The sequence below is a fragment of the Mobula birostris genome, chromosome 8, assembly GCF_030028105.1.
Source record: "Mobula birostris isolate sMobBir1 chromosome 8, sMobBir1.hap1, whole genome shotgun sequence".
NCBI classification, from domain to species: domain Eukaryota; kingdom Metazoa; phylum Chordata; class Chondrichthyes; order Myliobatiformes; family Myliobatidae; genus Mobula; species Mobula birostris.
Genome location: NC_092377.1, coordinates 103,165,872 through 103,188,436, shown reverse-complemented (window position 1 = coordinate 103,188,436; position 22,565 = coordinate 103,165,872). Strand labels below are relative to the sequence as shown.

Below are 22,565 nucleotides of genomic sequence, written 5' to 3'. Positions count from 1 at the left end.
ATCAACAGAAAGCATAGGGAAATTTATTTGGTCTAAAAAATTATCCATTGCAGTATTATCTTTAAGAAGATCAGAACTATAAAGTTTGGACTAATATTCTCTAAAAGTATCATTTATTTCTAAATGATCAGTTGTCCTAATACTGTTAGCTTTATAAATTTCTTTAATCTGTTGTTTAGCACTAGAAGTTTTAATTTGGTTAGCCAATAATTTACTTGTTTTATCTCCATGAATATAAAATTGACTTTTATCCTTAAGAGTTGAGTTTCAATAGGGTATGTTAATAAAAAATCATATTTAGTTTTAATTTCAACCCGTCTTTTATATAAAACAGGATTTGAAGTCAAAGCATATTCTTCATCTAATCGTTTCAGCTGATTGGCTAAATTAATTCTCTCTTTATTAGATTTTTTCTTAACGCTTGCAGTATAAGAAATGTTTTGTCCTCTAATAAATGCTTTAAAGGCATCCCATATGACAAGGCTAGAAGTCTTCTCCACTGTATTCTCTTCAAAAAAAAAGTGATTTGCCTCTCCAAGAACTTGAAGAAATCCTTGTTAGAAAAGAATAAACAGTCTTTTAGCCCAAAACATCAACTGTTACTCTTTTTCATAGATTTTGCCTAGCCTGCTGAGTTCCTCCAGCATTTTGTGTGTATTACTTTGATTCCCAGCATCTGCATATTTTCTCTTGGCTGCAGACTGTAAAATTAGTTCATAGTGTGAGTGAAGTTATCCATGCTGGTTCAGGAGCTTGATGGTTGTAGGCTAATAGCGGTTCCTGAACCTGGTGGTGTTGGACCTAAGATCTCTATACTTCCTGCTAGATGATTACCTTTTTTTAATACGTTAATAATATTTATCCTGATGTATATATTGCCTCTAAAGAGCAGTCAGTTTACTACTGACATAAAGCTGTGCAGCACGGAAGTCGTTTGGTTGACCCACATTGACTGGGATGCAATGTTCAAGTCAAGAATTTTCATGCAATTAATTTCATCTCATTGCTTCAGATTTATCACATGCACACGGAAACACTATGAAATGTGTTATTTGCTTTAACATCCAACACACCTAAAGATGAGCCTAGGGCTACACATTTTGGCACTACCATAGCACACCCACAGTGCTCGGCAGAGTACACAAGCACCAAAACAACAGTAGAACAATACCTTTCCCTCCCACCCACCATCCCACACACATGTACAATCCTCCATTCCCAGGCCTCCAGGACTCCAGTGCCCAGGCTTCAACCATTTGGGCCTTGACTTTTGGACTGCCGATCAACGTTTGGGCTCCGATCTTCGGTATCAATGTGTGGACATTCAAAGTACGTATATTGAGATTTGTCTTCTTATAGGCAGCCACAAAATAAAGAAAGACAAAGAAACCTACACACTAAAGACTGTCAAATACCCAATGTCTGGAGAAAGAAAAGAACAAATTGTGCAAACAATAAAAAGTAAACAACAGAGAGCATTAACTAGAGTCACAAAAAGTGAGTCCACAGCCACGGAGCCAGTTCAGTGCTGAGGTGAGTGCCAATGGTTGCAGGCCATAGCCACGGAGCCAGTTTGGTGCTGAAGTGAATGAAGCCACTCCAGGAGCCTGATGGCTGCAGGCCAGAGGCATGGAGCCAGTTCAGCACTGAGACAAATGCCGATGGTTGCAGGCCACAGCTGCGGAGTCAATTCAGCGCTAAAGTGAACTGAACACTGGTTAACCCGTCACCTTCTGCATTTTCCTTTCTAGCCTCCCACAATGTCCAAGAATGCCCTTGGTCAGACCTTGGGGCTTTATCCACCTTCATGCCTTTAATGCTATAAAAGCTGCAGGAAAATATGAGTCTCCTCCAAAACATCTCTACTTGTTTCCCTGATCTTTTGAACACCTGTGATTTTCTCATTATAAACAAGGAGGGGAAATATTCATTAAAAATTTCACTCATCTCCTGCAGCTTGAATAGTAGGAAGCCCTGCTGATCTATAAGGGGGGCCTATCCTTTCCCTGGTTATTCTATTAGTATAGCTGTAGAATGTGATTTTCCTTAACATTACATACCAGATCCTCCTGACTTCCCTCTTTAAGGTACTTTTAATCTTTTAATAGTCATCTTTTAATTATATACTTTTTAAAATTCTCATTCACATTTTATACTTGTGAATGAAAATAAAAATGTATATAGTAATGCCATGATTGTAATGGACACTTGTGAGAACTTATATCAGGTATTGAAATTTATTTTGTTTCCAATTGCTCTCATTTTCAGGGGATGGAAAGTTACTGGCTGTTGGATTGGCTGACAAATCCATGCTAGTTTATAATGCTTCACTAAGTGGATCCCCAGCTGTTTTTACAGGTAACAACTGTGACTAAGATTTTTAAAAAATATAAAGAGGCATTAAATTGACTTGTCTATTATTCTGCCAATGAAATGTGAGTAAACATTTTGAAGCTTCATAAAGCTTGCCAGAATATACCCACACTCTAGTTGACATCTGTTTTACACACAGTCGTACTTTTGCATGTAATGATTGGATTTTCCTTCTCCAACACATGAACACCAATATGAAATGCAACACTTCATAATCATGTAACATCAGTTTGACCCACTTAAACTGGACGGGACCAAAACTTGATGGGTCCCAGGCAATATAGTGTGTAGTTATTTAGATGATTTCAATATGCAAGAGGGGATTGGAAAAATCAGGTTGGTGTTGGATCGCAAGAGAGGAAATTTGTTGAATGCCTACAAGGTGGCTTTTTAGAGCAACTTGTGCTCGAGTCTACTTGGGGAAAGGCTAGCATAATAGTCCAGATTTTATTAGGCAGCATAGGGTGAAGGAAGTCTTCGGAGACAGTGGTCATAACATGATTGAATTCATACTGCAATTTGAGAAGGAGAAGCATGAGTCAGATGTATCCGTTTCACAATGGAATGAAGGAAATTACAGAGGCATGAGAGAGGAGCTTGCCCAGCTGGATTGGAGGAGGATACTGGTGGGGATGATGGCAGATTAGCGGTGGCTGAAGTTTCTGTGAATAGTTCACAAGGTGCAGGATAGATATGTCCCACAGAAGTTCTCAAATAGCAGGGCTAGGCAACCGTGGCTGACAAGAGACTGCATAAATGCCAGGGAAAGGGCATTTAATGTTGCAAAAGTGAGTGGGACATTGGATGATTGGGAAGTTTTAAAAACCAACAAAAGGCAACTGAAAAAAGCCATAAGAAGGGAAAAGATGAAAGATGAGGGTAGACTAGCCAATAATATAAAGCAAGATACCAAAAGTTTTTTCAGTTATATAAGGAGTAAAATTGAGGTGAGAATTGATATTGGACCACTGGAAAATGATGCTGGTGAGGTAGTAATGGGGAACAAAGAAATAGCCAATGAATTTGAAAAGTACTTTGCATCAATCTTCACTGTGGAAGATATTAGCTGTGTGTCAGAGGTCTGTGAGTGTCAAGGAGCAGATGGACTACATACCAGAGTTCTGAAAGAGATTACTGAAGAGCTAACTGATGCATTGGTCATGATTTTTCAAGAATCATTTGATTCTGGCATGGTTCCAGAGGACTGGAGTATTGCAAATGTCACTCCACTCATTAAGAAGTGAGGTAGGCAAAAGAAAGGAAACTATCGGCCAGTTAGCCTAACCTCAGTCGTTGGTAAAGTGTTGGAGTTTATTATTAAACACAGAACATAGAACATAGAATAGTACAGCACAGTACAGGCCCTTTGGCCCACAATGTTGTGCCGACCCTCAAACCCTGTCTCCCATATAACCCCCCACCTTAAATTCCTCTGTATACCTGTCTAGTAGTCGCTTAAGTTTCACTCGTGTATCTGCTTCCACCACTGAATCAGGCAGTGCATTCCACGCACCAATCAGTCTCTGAGTAAAAAAACCTTCCTCTTGAGTCCCCCTATCTTGAATCCTCACTATTTCCCTTGAACTTCCCACCCCTTACCTTAAAGCCATGTCCTCTTGTACTGAGCAGTGATGCCCTGGAGAAGAGGCGCTGGCTATTCACTCTATCCATTCCTCTTATTATCTTGTATACCTCTATCATGTCTCCTGTCATCCTCCTTCTCTCCAAAGAGTAAAGCCCTAACTCCCTTAATCTCTGATCATAATGCATACTCTCTAAACCAGGCAGCATCCTGGTGAATCTCCTCTGTATCCTTTCCAATGCTTCCACATCCTTCCTATAGTGAGGCGACCAGAACTGGACACAGTACTCCAAGTGTAGCCTAACCAGAGTTTTATAGAGCTGCATCATTACATCGCAACTCTTAAACTCTATCCCTCGACTTATGAAAGCTAACACCCCACAGGCTTTCTTAACTGCCCTATCCACCTGTGAGGCAACTTTCAGGGATCTGTGAACATGTACCCCCAGATCCCTCTGCTCCTCCACACTACCAAGTATCCTGCCATTTACTTTGTACTCTGCCTTCGAGTTTGTCCTTCCAAAGTGTACCACCTCACACTTCTCCGGGTTGAACTCCATCTGCCACTTCTCAGCCCACTTCTGCATCCTATCAATGTCTCTCTGCAATCTTCGACAATCTTCTACGCTATCTACACCACCACCAACCTTTGTGTCGTCTGCAAACTTGCCAACCCACCCTTCTACTCCCACATCCAGGTCGTTAATAAAAATCACGAAAAGTAGAGGTCCCAGAACAGATCCTTGTGGGACACCACTAGTTACAATCCTCCAGTCTAAATGTACTCCCTCCACCATGACCCTCTGCCTTCTGCAGGCAAGCCAATTCTGAATCCACCTGGCCAAACTTCCCTGGATGAGGTTTTGGGGTACATGGAGACTAATGACAAAACAAGTCAAAGTTAGCAAGATTTCTGTAAAAGGAAATCTTGCCTGACAAATCTGTTAGAGTTCTTCAAGGATGTAACAAGCTGGCTGGGCAAAGGAGAGGCAATGGATGCCATTTACTTGGATTTTCAGAAGGCATTTAATAAGGTGGCACACATGAGGCTGCTTAACAAGATAAAATCCTATGGCATTACAGGAAAGTTACTGGCACAGGTAGAGGAATAGCTGACAGGCTGGCGGCAGTGAATTGGAATAAGGGAGCAACACACATCAAAGTTGCTGGTGAACGCAGCAGGGGCCTGAAACGTCAACTGCACCTCTTCCTACAGATGCTGCCTGGCCTGCTGCGTTCACCAGCAACTTTGATGTGTGTTCCTTGAATTTCCAGCATCTGCAGAATTCCTGTTGTTTGGAATAAGGGAGGCCTTTTCTGTTTGGCTGCCAGGTCCTCAGGGATCAGTATTGGGACTGCTACTTTTCACTTTGTCTGTCAGTGATTTAGATAATAGAACTGATGGCTTTGTGGCAAAGTTTGCGAATAATACGAAGATAGGTGGAGGGGTAGATAGTGCTGAGGAAGCAATAGCAGAACCACTTAGATAAATTGGAAGAATAGGCAAAAAGTGGCAGATGGAATACAGTGTTGAGAAATGTTAGATAATGCATTTTAGTAAAGGGAACAATAGTGCATACTATTGCTAAATGTGATGTTGGCATTCATTTCAAGGGGAATAGAATATAAAAACAAGGAGATAATGCTGAGGCTTTAGAAGACGCTAGCCAGTCTGCATTTGGAGTTTTGTCAACTGTTTTGGACCCCATATCACAGAAAAGATGTGTTGTCATTGGAGAGAGTCCAGAGGAAGTTCATGAGGATGATTCTGGGAATAAAATGGTTAACATATGAGAAGCGTTTGGCAGCTTTGGGTCTGTACTGACTGGAATTTAGAAGAATGCTGGGGGATCTCATTGAAACTAACCAAATGTTGAAAGCACTAGATAAAGTGGATGTGGAGAGGATATTTCCTATGGTCCAGAACTAGAGGCATGGCCTCAAAGTTCAGGGATGACCCTTTAGAACTGAGCTAAGGAGGGATATTTTTTAGCTAGAGAGTAGTGAATCTATGGAATGCCTTGCCACAGACAGCTGTCAAGGCCAAGACTGTGAGTATATTTAAAGTGAAAGTTGATAGTTTACTGATTGGTCAGGACATCAAAAGTTATGGTGAGAAGGTAGGTGTATGGGGTTGGCTGGGATCTGGGATCAGCCATGATGAAATTGTGGAGTAAACTGGATGGGCTGAATGGCCTAATTCTGCTCCTGTGTCTTATGGTCTTATGACAGTCGCAAGTTTGATCCTGATTCCTTCCTTTGCCATTTGTGTAGAAATTTCAGGAATTAATCCCTCTGTTGAACTTGCAGAGGTTGGGGCATCAGGCAACTGGTTTAAGTATTTGAATGTTACTATACTTTTGGCAAATTCTCAAGGTGACAAAACTGAAATATCTCATTGTGGTGTCAAATTTAATTTCCAGTGCAAAACCTGTAATCTGTGTTCAGATCAAAAGCTGTTGGATTTCGTTGAGAATTTGTATCCATTATTGAACATAGCAAAGTTTCCCAAAGTACTTCAGGTTTGATTTCAAATGGAAGAAGTGCTACACCTGCCCATTCACCTCCCTCACTTCCATTCAAGACCCCCAAACTGTCCTTCCAGGTGAGGCAACACTTCACCTGCGAGTCTGTCGGGGTCACCTACAGGATCTGGTGCTCCCAGTGTGACGAACTCTACATTGGTGAGACCCAACATAGACGGGGGAACCACTTTGCCAAGCACCTTTGCTCTGTCTGCAACAAGCAGTATTTTTCAGTGGCCAGCCATTTTAATTCAGATCCTCATTCTCTTTGTGACACCTTGTTCCATGGCCTCCTCTACTGCCACAATGAGCCACTCTCAGGATGGAGGACCAACATCTCATATTTCATCTGAGTTGCATCAAACTTAACACCATGAACATTGATTTCTTTAACTTCCATGTATTTCTTCCCCCTTCTCTTCTCTTTTTTTCCATTCCCCATTTTGGCTTCCCTCTTACCTCTTCTGTTCTCACCTGCCCATCACCTCTCTCTGGTGCCCTTCCTGCTTTCCTTTCACCCATGGTGCACTCTCCTCTTCTCTGAGATTCCTTCATCAGCCCTTTACCTTTTCCACCTATCACCTCCCAGCTTCTTGATAACTCTCCCCCATCCACCTATCTTCCCCCTCATCGGACTTCACCTATCACGTTCTTGCTTATATCCTTCCCCTCCCCCCCACCTTCTTTTTCTGCCTTCCCTCTTCCTTTCCAGTCTTGATTAAGGTCTCAGCCCGAAACATCAACTCTTTATTCCTTTCCATAGGTACTGAGTTCCTCCAGCATTTTGTATGTGTTCTTCTGGATTTTCCAACATCTGCAGAATCTCGTGTGTGAGCTTTGTTTTTCTTCCTTTATCATTCCTGTCTCTCTGCCATTTTATTAGCTAAATTGGTAAGTTTTTACATTCCATTATGAATTCTCTTCATCAGTCCGGATATTTGGTTTGGGGGAGGTGGAAATCCTACTGTCAGTATTTTTAATGGAAAGCTTAATGTGAAAACTATTTCTCAATTTCCTACTTTGCATCAACATTGTCAGAACAGTTATTGACTGGAAGAATATTTCTTTCTGGTCATGAGTATTTCAGGCAATTTTAAGCCTAGCAACCTAGGTCAGTATTACATTAGCAACTTAGACTGGGTCTCAATGTCAAAAGGTGGCGAAAGAGCTTTGTTACAAAATCATTTGATGGATCTCTATTTATGAAATACTGCAAGCAGATCATAACGCTTAAAATTTAAGTATTAATAAGATGTTCCTGAGAAGCTGTTTGGAAGCATACATAAATGATATAACATTTCATGACAAAAACAGATTCTTACTTCTCTCTAATTTCTTTCTTAATTATTACTTTTAATGTGATTACGCAGAAAGCAAATTTAACCATTGTAGTTTTATGTACTGAATTGGTGGATTTGAAATGACACTCATGAGAGCAGAAAGTGTCCACAATAAAGATGTTGGTTTGATTAGCACTATTGCCAAATTTTACAAGTAGCCCGTGTTCCCTACATGATGCCCAAGTCCAACTTAGTGAGTCCCATAAGTCCCATGACCTCTATGACTAAGGATAAGGATCCTAATATCCTGCAAACTAATTATCTTCTAGTTTAGATTATCACAATGTTATCATCATTGCTGAATTTCCTAAATATCATACAGTACTGAAGGGAAAAGCCCATGAGTTCAACCCTGTACCAGCACTGAGATTTTACAAACAAATTTTAAACAGACAGCAAACAGACACAAGAGATTCTGCAGATGCTGAAAATTTAGAGTAACACACACAATGCTGGAAGAACTCAGCAGATCCGACAGCATCTATGGAGAGGAGTACAGAGGTGACATTTTGGGCCGAGAAGAGACACCACCTCTCTCACGTTGTGTGTCTTATGGTGGTATATCCACTTTTAATGATGGTATAGGAAAACAATTTATGACTGGGTTTCCAGATTATACTTGAGAATATATGATGGTGGACAAAGATTGGGATTGTTGTGAAACAATCATTGTCTAATTCTATTTTGTTAATTATGTTGTACACTAGAGGGCAGCACAGACAACACTTTACTACCTGAATTTGCGCTCAAACACTTTATTTAAAAACAAATTAGTTTGCTGATGTAGATTTGAAATAATCTACTGTAGCTATTAAGACCATTTAAACTTTGTGAAAACATAAGTATAAGCAAGTTAGTATACACCTGCTTAAAAAAAATAACTCATTTAGTTATTTTTGTACTGTTTTGGTTTTCTTTCCCCAAAAACACAATAGTGGTTATACTTGTAGGTCATTTATCTTGCTAGTTTAGGAAATGATTTGAATAAAAGCTTGTGTGGCCATGCTGAATGACGAAGTTAATATGTTGCTAGGATTCGCATTCACATATTATAGATATTATCTTGAAAATTTTCCTTAAAAACTGGTTATTTTAGGTAAGATATTTTCTGGATCAGGCTGATTGACTTAAATGTATTCAAAAATTAAGCATCTCTTCTGGACTCTACTGGAGGTAATTATGATATTTTTGGTGTGTTCCTCATTGCAAAGCAATTAACACAGTGGTTGATAAGTGTCAAGGACAATCAGATTATGCACAGCGGTATTTTATAAAGTGGTCTTTTTTGTTTTCCTATGTCTCTAGAATTCACTCCAGAATTTAAACATAGGTGTTTTCTTATAGTATGATAACATATTCTATATACTGTGCTTTTCTTAAGGCCATGATGGGGCAGTGAGCTGCTTGGATTGGACACAAAATAATAAATGGCTTTTAACAGCATCGGAAGATAGGTCATTATGGATCTGGCCAGTTCGTGGCTCAACCCCTGCATTGATGCTGGTAATTATTTAACCATTTGTTATCATTTTATATATATATATATCCAAAGTCACCACTTCTGTTACCTGTCTTTCATTTTTTTCTATCACAATTAATCTTGGTTGTTTGCTTCATCTTTCTTCAAGTCTGTTCCCAATCTAGAGGGACATAGAATCACGGAGCACAGAAGGGATCTGCATTAATTTTCTGAATTATTCGATTATTCCCACTTCTTGTTCTTTCCCATAATCACTGTTCCCTCTAAACTGCACGGGTGCGCGGCCGCGCAATAACTGAATTGCTCCGATATACGTAGCCTTTGTTGCCGCACAGCAGTAATTTTCTTCTACATAATGTTTTGTTAAATTCTGCACTGTTTTCAGGCCATGTGAACATTTCCTGCTCAGCTTTAAAATAATTAGAGGGAACGTTCCCATAACTGTTAATTTTCCCTTTTTTAGAATATATTTCCAGCATATTAAATCATATATTGGTTGATTTTTCTTCCACATCCCATTTGCTTCGTGGGTTCCAGATACATGGATAACTAGTACAATTTCCATTTCTCAGTTTCTGATATATAGCAGTGGCATCTCAGAACTGCTAAAATAATGCCTGTTTTATGACTGTATGCTCCCTGTCAAATGGCAGATCTTGCATCTGTGTCTGGCATGTGGGTTGCTCAGAAATACAGGATGAAAATCTTTAATCTCTCACTTGTAAGAATACCAAAGCCCATGACCAGAAAAACTGACAAAAAGAAGTGGGTGCAGCCTAGTCCATCATAGGAAAAGTCCTTTACACCATCTACAAACAGCATCCATCATCGAGGACCTGCACCATGCAGAGTATGCTCTCATCTTGCTGCTGCCATCAGGAAAGGAGTACAGGAGCCTAGGTTCAGGGTCAGTTATTATCCTTCAACCTTCAGGCTCCTGAACCAGCATGGATAACGTCACTCACCTCAATAGTGAACTTGATTCCACAACCTATGGACTCACTTACAATAACTTTACAACTCGGGTTCTGAATATCATCTGTCTGTGTCCAGTATTAACACAGTTTGTTGTCCTTTGCAGATCAGTTGTTTGTCCATCTTTGTTGTATTGTCATTGATTCTACTCTTTCTTAGTTTCTACTGTGAATGCCTGCAAGAAAATGTTTCTTGGGGAGGTGTATAATGATATATACATACTTTGATAATAAATGTACTCTGACCTTTGATATTATAGACTGTTCCAAAAGACTACTATAGACTAAGGATAGCCATATTGGAAAATGACACTTCTGCATTGTAACGTTGACCAGCCTACGGATTTTTCTTTTAGCATCTTTACATTTAAATTTACACCAAATATGCATGTAATTACTAAGCAAGTGATGGTGAAAGCTCATTGAAAAGTACTTTATTGACTGTAAAGTTCTTTGGGATGTTTAGAGATTGGAAAGGCACTTTATAAATACAGTACAAATCCATTAAACACTTTCTGACACTGCATAAATAAAACAATGTCACTGTTCAGAATTATTGGCTGCAAGGCTATAATGGCTGCCATGTGTCATTAATGTATATGTGGCGGGTGTTGAGTGCTTAGTTCAAGGATGTATTGTACATTCTTTTTAGAATTGATAGCAAGATTTCTTTCAATCATCTTTCCATTTCCTCATTGTTCTGTTATATTATGATTCCAAGACATTATTTGGGTGTCTAGTAATTTAGAAAGGCGGGCAGGTTCTGGCTTCTTGCCAGAGATCTGGAATTCTCAGGGACAGGTTTGAAGAATCATATGAATGCAGGAACATTGCTTCAGATACTGTTTTAGGAAAGAAGAATTTGAGTGTTGGTTTCTTCGTTGTGTAGACTAAGAGATACATGTACCTTTTAATTTGTGATTAATTAATTGGATGATTGACTTGAGAAAATGAATGTGTTGTATAAGATGCTGTTTTGTTCTTCAGGTTTCAATACCATATTGCAAAATAAGTAGAAACAGCTTTTTTTGTATTCAACTTTTAAGAGCTGATTTGGGAATGTTTAAAAGTGTCAAAAGTTTTAAGTTTCTCCAGTTTTATAAAGATTCAAGATAGAGAAAATCATTGAGTTTTATATCAAACAAGAGAAAATCTGCAGATGCTGGAAATCTAAGCAACACACACAAAATGATGGAGGAACTCAGCAGGCCAGGCAGCGTCTATGGAAAAGGGCATAGTCAACGTTTTGGGCTGAGACCTGAAGAAAATGATGAAGAGTAGAGTTGAAAGGTTGGGGGGGGGGCGGGTGGGTGGAGGGAGAAACACAAGGGATATGTGAACCTGGGAGGGAGGGGGTTGAAGTAAAGAGCTGGGAAGTTGATTGGTGAAAAAGATACAGGGCTGGAGAAGTGGGTGTCCGATAGGAGAGGACAGAAGGCCATGGAGGAAAGAAAAGGAGGAGGAGCACCCGAAGGAGGCAGTGATATAAGGTGAGAGAGGGAAAAGGGGATGGAGAATGGTGGACAGGGTAGAGACAGAGCCATTTGCAGAGGTTTGAGAAATTAATGTTCATGCCATCTGGTTGGAGGCTACCCAGATAGAATGTTCCAATCTGAGTGCGGCCTCATTGCAACAGTAGAGGAATCCATGGCTAGACACATCAAAATGGGAATGGGAAGTGAAATTAAAATAGGTGGCTACTGGGAGATCCTGTTTTTCTGGCAGATGGCATGTAGGTGCTTTGCAAAATGGTCTCCCAGTCTACATCGAGTCTCACTGATATACAGGAGGCCACACTGGAAACACCAGACACAGTATATGACCCCAACAGACTCACAGGTGAAGTGTTGGCTTATCTGGAAGGACTGTTTGGGGCCCTGAATGGTAATGAGGGAGGAGGTGTAGCACTTGTTCTGCTTGCAAGGATAAGTGCCAGGAGGGAGATAAGTGGAGAGGGACGAATAGACAATAGAGTTTCATAGAGAGCGATCCCTGAAGAAAGTGGGAGGGAGGGGAAGATGTACTTAGTAATTGGCTCTCATTGGAGATGGTGGAAGTTCCGGAGTATTATGTGCTGGACGTGGAGGCTGGTGGGGTGATATGTAACGTCTGCTATAGACTTTTTAGAAAGTGTATGAAGAAAAAATCTTTTTTCAAATCTTATTTCTGAGTGATGATTTACTGAATTTAAAATATCATAACATGATCTGCATGAATGAATTATTACAACTTTCCTGTTGTCAGCTGTGTGCATCCTACCAGATGAACTGTATTCCATTACATCATTTTTGACCAATCAAACTGACCCATATGAAAGTGAGGCAACTTCTAAAAATGAACATGGTACACTGAATCTGCATCTGTGCACAATAATGGGACTCCTGGGCCCCATAATCTGGCATCAGCGAACTACTCACAACACAGCAAATATCCAAGTTGCTTTGCAAAGTTTCAGATTTATTTATCCTATTACTTCTGATTTTTTTGCGTGGAATGCATCTGCATTAAACAGAATTCAATTAAGGTCATGCCTGGTAAATAAAAGTAGAACTGTAGGCATGATTGCTGTGGTAAAAAGTTAAAATGTTCCATCTGATTGACAGTGCAATCCAAGTGCTTCGCAAGACCTTGAAAACAATTGGCCCAACCTGTTAAGTATATATTTATTCAAAGCAGATGCAATATTCATGTTGAAGTCCACAATGATCGATTAGCTGAATGTTGGAATTTATAAACCTCTATTAATAAAGCTATTTTCATTTACGTCATCAAAATATGTAAAAATGAAAGTTTTTTTTAAAGACGTGCAATTTATTAGAAATGTTTATAAGGTTGGCTTTGGATTGGCAGAACAATGTAATAACTCACTCTGAGAAAAGGGTCTTGCAAATCTATAAAGATTTGGTAGGCAGTATATTTAATTGTACTTAATTAGTAGTTGGAGTCCTGTCACCATTGGAAATTTAATATAATTAAAATAAAACTTCACCAGGCCTGTTCTACCACAGTCCATATATTAGGCTGTCATAGTTTACTTAATCTCCAGAGGAAATGAACCAGGTGCAAAGACGAGTCAAGCATCTTGTTGGAGTCATCATATCCAATATTTACTAAACTCTGGAACATTAATGACCATTTGTAGTATTGAGGAATAATTGACTGCTCACAATATAACTTTTTTGCTTTTTGGAACAAAAGAACTGTCATATTTATAGACCATCTTGATTCTCTGTTTAGTCTGTTGTATTCTTAACCAGATGTAGGTATACTGAACCTCTTTTACTGCCTGTTCAAAATTGTAGAACAAAAAAGTATCCAAATATCATAAATATGAAGAGATACACACGCACGCACACATGTACGCGCACACTCACACACCTACCCCCCCCCCCGAGGAACTCAGCAGATGAGGCAACATAAGTAGAGGGGAATGGAGGGGCTGTGACCATTCATCAGGGCTTATGATGAAGGGTTTTGGCCCGAAATGTCGACTCATTTTTGTGGCTGCGTGTGTGTGGCTCTGGATTTCCAGCATCTGCAGAATCTCTGGTGTTTATCATAAATGTGAATCAAGGCTACTAATATAGTGTTGCATCAATTTAACATTTCATCAATTATGCTTCATTTATTAAGTTCAGCTCTAATGTGGCTTGAGAATTGTGTAACCAAATCTGTTTCAGTTGATGCTTGATCTGACGTTTTCTCAAAAGATTCAGTCAATACACTTAATGTAAACTATTGTCTGGAATGTGGTTGTTTTTTTCTGCGATGCTGCAGAGTAAAATGTTTTGTCTGATGTTCAAAATAGATTTTCTGTGAAAACAGATCAATGTTTCTGTTGTGTGTGTCCATGAGTATTAGATATTGAATCGTATTTTCATTATAGCTTGGTAAATGGTGCCTAAAAACTCTGTTACTGTGATTTTGCTTGTTATCATGGGAAAACCTGAGAGCCGCTAGTGTCAACACTGAATCTCTTGAAGAGATGGCTTCCAGTTCATCCCACAGAACAGTCAAACAATGAGGCTTTATGAGGGATTGGTCAAATTGTACTTGGACTATTGCGAGCAGTTTTAGGCTCCTTATCTTAAGAAAGGATGTGCTGGTGTCGGAGGGGATCCAGAAGAGGTTCATGAGAATGATCCCAGGAACGAAAGGGTTAACGTATGAAGAGCATTTGATGGTTCTGGGCCTGTACTGACTGGAATTTAGAAGAATGAAGAGGGACCTCATTGAAACCTACTGAATATTGAAAGGTTTAGAGAGAGTAGACTAGGAGAGGGTGTTTCCTGTAGTGAGAGAGTTTAGGGCCAGAGGGCACAACCTCGGAATAGATGGTTCTCCCTTTAGAACAGAGGTGAGGAGAAATTTTGTCAGTCAGAAAGTGGTGAATCTGTGGAATTGATTGTCACAGATGGCTGTGTCAAGTGATGGCCAAGTTATTGGTATATTTAAATTGGAGGTTAATAGGTAATTGATGAGTAATGGCTTCAAGGATTATGGGGAGAAGGCAGGAGAATAGGTTTGAGAGGGATAATAAATCAGCCATGATGGAATGGCGGAGCAGAGTTGATAGGCCGAATGGCCTAATTCTTCTCCTATGTCTTATGGCCTTATGAGTTTATTACTCCCACTGCACATATCCAAAGCATGATTAAAAAGAACTAGAAGTACTGGATAAATATCACAAGCATCCTGATTAACATGTTGAAAATCAACCAAACCATTTCTGGGATACAGTATCTTAACCAAAGCAATTTAGTACGTCAACCCATACTGATGTTTTTCTTAATTCTGTACTCAATGCGATAGAAATATCTGCTTGTTTTTTTGTCTGTTAGGGTCCGGAAACACTTTCAAGGCCAGCACGATCAGCTCAGTTCTATTATATGGACAAATTTCTGTTGTTCTCTTCAGGATCTCAGTTTCAGCTGCATAAATACCATTTGGACACAAGCAGGGATGACATTAAAAGGCAAGTTTACTTTGACATTTGTTTTACTTATGAGCTTATTAAAATGATGGGTGTTGGTGAAAGGAACATATTTTGGCATTCCTTTTCCCCTCTCAGAAAATATATTTTATAGAATTAGTCTGAAATAGAAACAAATTTAGAGTCATACAACATGGAGAGAAGCCCTATGGCCCAGCCTACAGGAGGCCTGAATACAGGAGGAAGAAGCTGGAGGTCCATAAGCCTGTCCTCATAGGGGATCAAATGTGGAGAAGGTCAGTAACTTTAAGTTCCATGCCTTTATGTTAGAACAGTACAGCAAAGAACCAGCATTTTAGCCCATGATGTTGTGCCAATCTACTAACCTGCTCTAAGATCAATCTAACATTTTCCTCCTATATATAGCCCCACATTTTTCTATCATCCATATGTCTATCAAAGATTTTCTTAAATACCCCTAATGTACCTCCTCTACTACATAGCTGAAAAACTTCTGGTATCCTCTTTTATTTATTGGCTCGCTTGCCTTCATATTTCATCTTTTCTCTCCTTTTTTAGATGCCTTCTCTTGGCTTTTACTAGCTTCGCACTGCTCCAGTTTCCCACTAATTTTTGCTATATTTTATGCCCATTCCTTTGCTTTTATCCTGTCTTTGACTTCCCTCGTCAGCCACGGTTGTTAATTTATTATCAAAGCGAGTATACAGTATGTCACCAAATACTACCCTGAAATAGGTTTTCTGCGGGCATTCACAGTAGAACAAAGAAGTACAGTTGAATCAATGAAAGAACTGCACACAAAGACTGTCAAGCAGCCATTGTGCAAAGGAAGGCATAAGAAACAAATAATAATAATAAATAAATGTACTGAGAACATGAGTTCTAGAATCCTTAAAAGTGAATTCGTAGGTTGTGTTCAATGATCAGTTCAGAGTTGTGAGTGGTGCTGGTTCAGGAGCCTGATCATTGAAAGGTAATAACTGTTCCTGACCCTGGTGGTGTGGGACCTGATGCTCCTGTACCTCCATCCTGATGGTAGCAGGAAGAAGAGGGCATGTCCTGTATGGCAGAGGTCTTGATAAACCTAATTCTGAAAATTATTACTTTTAATTCCTATTGAAAGCAACAATGTGCTTCTAGCTGTAGTGAGATAAGTCAACAATGGTCCTTCTAGCTCCAATTATATTCTCAGTGGAAGATAAGGGAACAGTTCTTCTTGCAGAGACTGTTGAATTCCGGAGGCCAGATCACTGGAAATATTTAAAGCAAAGGTGTTTAACAGGTTGGCATTGACCAGGTGGGTGAAGGCAAGTTTCTGTGCTCTCTGACTCTAATAAGAGTTTTGACAAAATAGATATGGGTAAATAGTTTCCCCTTTACTATACTGATCTAAAATATTGTGATAAACACATTGCTTTGTTTGAATTTGGAAATGTTTGTGGAAGCACATTTAACTGGAGGAGAAGCTGTACTTGATCTGGTATTGGGAAATGAAACTGGTGAGTTGTCAGATTTCTCAGTGGGAGAGCATTTTGGAGGTAGTGATCACAACTCTATCTCCTTTACCACAGCGCTGGAGAAGGATAGAAGCAGACAATTTGGGAAAATATTTAACTGGAGTAGGGAGGAATATGATGCTATTAGGCAGAAACTTGGGAGCATAAATTGGGAGCAGATGTTCTCAGGGAAATGCATGGTAGAAATATGGCAAATCTTCAGGGAACATTTGCCTGGCGTTCTGTGTAAGTATGTTCCATTGAGGCAGGGAAAGGATGGTAGGGTAAAAGAACCATGGTGTACAAAAGAAGTAGAAAATCTAGTTAGGAAGAAAATCTTACGGAAGGTCCCAGAAACTAGATACTGTTAGAACTCTAGAAAAGTACAAGGTTGCCAGGAAGGATGGTGAGGACAATATGAGTGAGGTTGATGTTCTGAAGCATGTTGATATTAAGGGAGAGGAGGTGTTGGAGTTGTTAAAATACATTAGGACGGATAAGTCCCCAGGGCTTGACGGAATATTCCCCAGGCTGCTCCATGAGGTGAGGGAAGAGATTGCTGAGCCTCTGGCTAGGATCTTTATGTCCTTGTTGTCCACGGGAATGGTACCGGAGGACTGGAGGGAGGCGAATGTTGTCCCCTTGTTCAAAAAAGGTAGTAGGGATAGTCCGGGTAATTATAGACCAGTGAGCCTTACGTCTGTGGTAGGAAAGCTGTTGGAAAAGATTCTTAGAGATAGGATCTATGGGCATTTAGGGAATCATGGTCTGATCAGGGACAGTCAGCATGGCTTTGTGAAGGGCAGATCATGTCTAACAAGCCTGATAGAGTTCTTGAGGAGGTGACCAGGCATATAGATGAGGGTAGTGCAGCGGATGTGATCTGTATGGATTTTAGTAAGGCATTTGACAAGTTTCCACATGGTAGGCTTATTCAGAAAGTCAGAAGGCATGGGATCCAGGGAAGTTTGGCCAAGTGGATTCAGAATTGGCTTGCCTGCAGAAGGCAGGGGGTCGTGGTGGAGGGAGTCCATTCAGATTAGAAGGTTGTGACTAGTGGTGTCCCACAGGGATCTGTTCTGAGACCCCTACTTTTCTTGATTTTTATTAACGACCTGGATGTGGGGGTAGAGAGGTGGTTTGGCAAGTTTGCAGATGACACAAATGTTGGTGGTATTGTAGATAGTGTAGAGGATTGTCGAAGATTGCAGAGAGACATTGATAGGATGCAGAAGTGGGCTGAGAAGTGGCAGATGGAGTTCAACCCGGAGAAGTGTGAGGTGGTACACTTTGGAAGGACAAACTCGAAGGCAGAGTACAAAGTAAATGGCAGGATACTTGGTAGTGTGGAGGAGCAGAGGGATCTGGGGGTACATGTCCACAGATCCCTGAAAGTTGCCTCACAGGTAAATAGGGTAGTTAAGAAAGCTTATGGGGTGTTAGCTTTCATAAGTCGAGGGATAGAGTTTAAGAGTCGCGATGTAAGGATGCAGCTCTAGAAAACTCTGGTTAGGCTACACTTGGAGTACTGTGTCCAGTTCTGGTCGCCTCACTATAGGAAGGATGTGGAAGCATTGGAAAGGGTACAGAGGAGATTTACCAGGATGCTGCCTGGTTTAGATAGTATGGATTATGATCATAGATTAAGGGAGCTAGGGCTTTACTCTTTGGAGAGAAAGAGGATGGAAGGAGACATGATAGAGGTGTACAAGATAATAAGAGGAATAGATAGAGTGGATAGCCAGCGCCTCTTCCCCAAGGCATCACTGCTCAATACAAGAGTACATGGCTTTAAGGTAAGGGGTGGGAAGTTCAAGGGGGATATTAGAAGAAGGTTTTTTACTCAGAGAATGGTTGGTGCGTGGAATGCACTGCCTGAGTCAGTGGTGGAGGCAGATACACTAGGGAAGTTTAAGAGACTACTAGACAGGTATATGGAAGAATTTAAGGTGGGGGGGGGTTATATGGGAGGCAGGGTTTGAGGGTCGGCACAACATTGTGGGCCGAAGATCGGTAATGTGCTGTACTAGTCTATGTTCTATGTTCTATGAAGGAGCTTAAGAATGAAATTAGGAGAGCTAAAAGGGGCTGTGAGAAGGCCTTGGTGAGTAGGATTAAGGAAAATCCCAAGGCATTCTACAAGTATGTGAAGAGCAAGAGGATGAGCCATGTGAGAGTAGGACCAATCAGGTGGGATAGTGGAAACTTGTGCATGGAGCAGGAGGAGGTAGTGAAGGTACTTAATGAATACTTTGCTTCAGTATTCACCAGAGAAAAGGACCTTAGCAATTGTGGGGATGATTTACAGCCGACTGAAGTGCTTGAGCATATAGACATTAAAGAAAAATGATATGCTGGAGCATTTGAAAAGCATTAAGTTAGATAAGTCTCTGGGTCCGGACAAGGTATACCTCAGGTTACTGTGGGAAGCAAAGGAGGAGATTGCTGAGCCTCTGGCGATGATATTTTGCATCATCAGTGGGGACGGGAGAAGTACCAGAGGATTGGAATGTTGTAAATATTGTTCCCTTGTTCACGAAAGGGAGTAGAGATAACCCAGGAAATTATAGACCAGTGAGTCTTACTTCAGTAGTGGGCAAGTTGTTGGAGAAGATCCTGAAAGGGAGGATTTGTGAGCATTTGGAGAGACATAATCTGATTAGGGATATTCTGCATGGCTTTGTCAAGGGCAGGCCATACCTTACAAGCCTGATTGAATTCTTTGACGATGTAACAAAACACATTGAAAGTAGAGCAGTGGATGTAATGTATATGGATTTCAATAAGGCATTTGATAAGGTTCCCCATGCAAGGCTCCTTCAGAAAGTAAGGACGCATGGGATCCAAGGAGGCATTGCTTTGTGGATCCAGAATTGGCTTGCCCACAGGCGGCAAAGAATGGTTGTAGGTGGTTTGTATTCTGCATGGAGGACAGTGACCAGTGGCGTTCCGCAGGGATCTGTTCTGGGATCCCTCCTCTTTGTGATTTTTATAAATGACTTGGATGAAGAAGTAGAAGGATGGGTTAGTAAGTTTGCTGATGACACTAAGGTTGGGGGTGTTGTGGACAGTCTGGAGGGTTGTCAGAGGTTACAGCAGGACATCAATGGGATGCAAAACTGGGCTGAGAAGTGGCCGATGGAGTTCAACCCAGATAAGTGTGAAATGGTTCATTTCGGTAGGTCAAATTTGAAAAAAGAATATGGTAAGACACTTGGCAGTGCAGAGGATCAGAGAGATCTTGGGGTCCCTGTCCTTAGGACACTCAAAACTGCTGCGCAGGCTGACATTATTGTTAAGAAAGTGTATGGTGTGTTGGCCTTCATCCACCATGAGAATGAGTTCAAGAGCCGTGAGGTAATATTACAGCTATATAAGACCTTGGTCAGAGTGTTCAGTTCTGGTCTCCTCATCACAGGAAGGATGTGGATACCATAGGGAGAGTGCAGAGAAAATTTACAAGGATGTTGCCTGGATTGGGGAGCATGCCTTCTGATACTAGGTTGAGTGAACTTGGCCTTTTCTCCTTGGAGGATGAGAGGTGACCTGACAGAGGTGTATAAAGTGATGAGAGACATTGATCATGTGTATAGCTCGAGGCTTTTTCTCAGGTCTGAAATGGCTAACACGAAGGATATAGTTTTAGGGTGTTTGGGAAGGTACGGGGGGAATGGCAGTGGTAAGTTTTTCACACAGAGAGTGGTGGGTGCATGGAATGATCTGTCAGCACCTGTGGTAGAAGTGGACACAGTACGGTTGTTTAAGAGGCTCTTAGATAGGTACATGTAGCTGAGAAATATAGAGGGCTTTGCTGTAGGGAAATTCTAGGCAGTTTCTAGAGTAGGATACATGGTTGGCACAACACTACAGTGAAGGGCCTGTAATGTGCTGTAGATTTCTATGTTCTAATCGTAATTTTTGAAAGGGGAAATGTAAAACATTTGGAAGCAATGCATTTGCTGTTCTCTAGAAAGAGACAGAGATGAGATATTGGGAAAGCATATGGCTAATTGGATAGACCTTTCAAAATACCAAACATAGACATGTTGAGCACACTGACCTCCTTTTTACCTAACACAGATCGGGAGACCACTTTGCCAAGCACCTATGCTCTGTCAGTCAGAAAAAGTGGGGTCTTCCAGTAGTCACCCACTTCAATTCTACTTTCCATTCTCATTCCGACATGTCAGTCCATGGCTTCCTCTACTGCCACAATGAGGTCACACTTGGGTTGGAGGAGCAACACCTTAAATTTCGTCTGGGGAGCCTCCAACCTAATGGAACGAACATCGGTTTCTGGAATTTCCGGTAATTGCCCAGCCCTTCACCATTCTCATTCTCATTTCCCTCTTTCACTTCATCTCCTTACCTATTATTGACTTCCCTCTGGTGCTCCTTCCCCTTCCCCTTCCCCTCTCTCAGTTTCATCTATCTTCTACCACCTTGTACTTCTTACTTCCCTCCCCCCCCCCCCACCTGTTTGCTCTAACTTCTCATCTCTTTTCCAGTCCTGATGAAAGGTCTCAACCTGAAAAGTCGACTGTTTACTCTTTTCCATAGATGCTGCCTGGGCTGCTGAGTTCCTCCAGCATTTTGTGTGTTGCTCCTTTAAAGTTAAAGTTTTATGTTCTTCTGACAGCCTCACAGGGAATCCACAACACCTTAATGATACTGAATTCATTTGAATGCTTATAACCCTGAAACTCCATTTCAGCTTATTGCTATCTCCTGCCCATGACCTCAGTGAGCAATAGTTTGGAACTGAGTGCTTGGATTAGTTTCCCAAGATTGCAACGTGCCATCTTACTCTTGGTAGTGGCTAAGTACTTCATGATTAGTTCAACTAATGGTACAAATTATAATGCCAATGAGTGTTTATTGTCTCTATAGTTGGACTTGACTGCCAAAACTACACTCCTGGCTATGGATTTATATTGATTTTTATAATTTTACTGCTTACTATTGAAATAATTAATTTAGAATTGAGTGATGTACAAACTAAAGGCAGTTACATGAAAACTGGAAGATGCTCACCTCACACTACTGAGTCCATCTGTTACTCTTCTCGAAAGCAATGATTGGAGGCCACTATTCATTTTGTTTGGCAATTGCTTTTGTACCTTTCCTTATCTTTATTTTCATTGAGGTACAATTCTGTGTAGAAGTCTTAGAAACATGTAAATAAATTCTGTAAAACAAAGATGTTTTCAAGAATAATAAAGTGAAAAGTTTCTAAATATTAAAAAATGCCATATGGAATAAACAGTAAAAGAAACTAAATCAAATCTGAATTTGGTGTAGCCACCCTTCGCCTTTAAAACTGCATCAATTCTCTTAGCTACTCTGTCATGCAGTTTTATAAGAAAATCGGCTGGTAGGTTGTTTCAATTATCTTGGACATCTTGCCACAGTTCTGTGGACTTTGGCTGTCTCGCTTGCTTCTGCTCTCCAGGTAATGCCAAACATCCTTAATGTTGTTGAGTTCAGAGCTCTGTGGAGAACATACCATCTGTTGAAGAACTCCTTGTTCTTCCTTTCGCTGAAGTTATTTCTTAAATGATCTTGCCTGTTTGTTTGGGGTCATTGTCCTGCCGCAGAATGAAGTTCGGACTGATCAGATGCCTCCCTCATGGTATAGCATGATGGCTGAGAATCTGCTTGTACTTCTCAGCATTGAGGATTCCATTAATTCTGACTAGATCACCAACTCCGTTTGAAGATGTGCAGCCCCAAACCCGCAGGGAACCTCTGCTGTGCTTCACTGTTGGCTGCAGACATCCATCCATATAGTGTTCTCATGCTCTTCTACAGACAAAGTGCATCCTGTTTGAGCTAAAAATG

At 40.6% G+C, this 22,565-nt stretch overlaps 1 protein-coding gene across 1 annotated transcript in view; it reads left to right on the top strand.

Annotated features, from left to right (window-relative positions):
- wdr27 (WD repeat domain 27) overlaps positions 1–22,565 on the top strand; it is a 292,507-nt gene that overhangs the window by 79,754 nt on the left and 190,188 nt on the right. Inside the window, exons 17-19 of the mRNA XM_072266892.1 lie at positions 2,269–2,358; positions 9,202–9,323; positions 15,116–15,249. Of these exons, the coding sequence (XP_072122993.1) occupies positions 2,269–2,358; positions 9,202–9,323; positions 15,116–15,249 (346 nt within the window). The remainder of the gene's footprint in view (positions 1–2,268; positions 2,359–9,201; positions 9,324–15,115; positions 15,250–22,565) is intronic.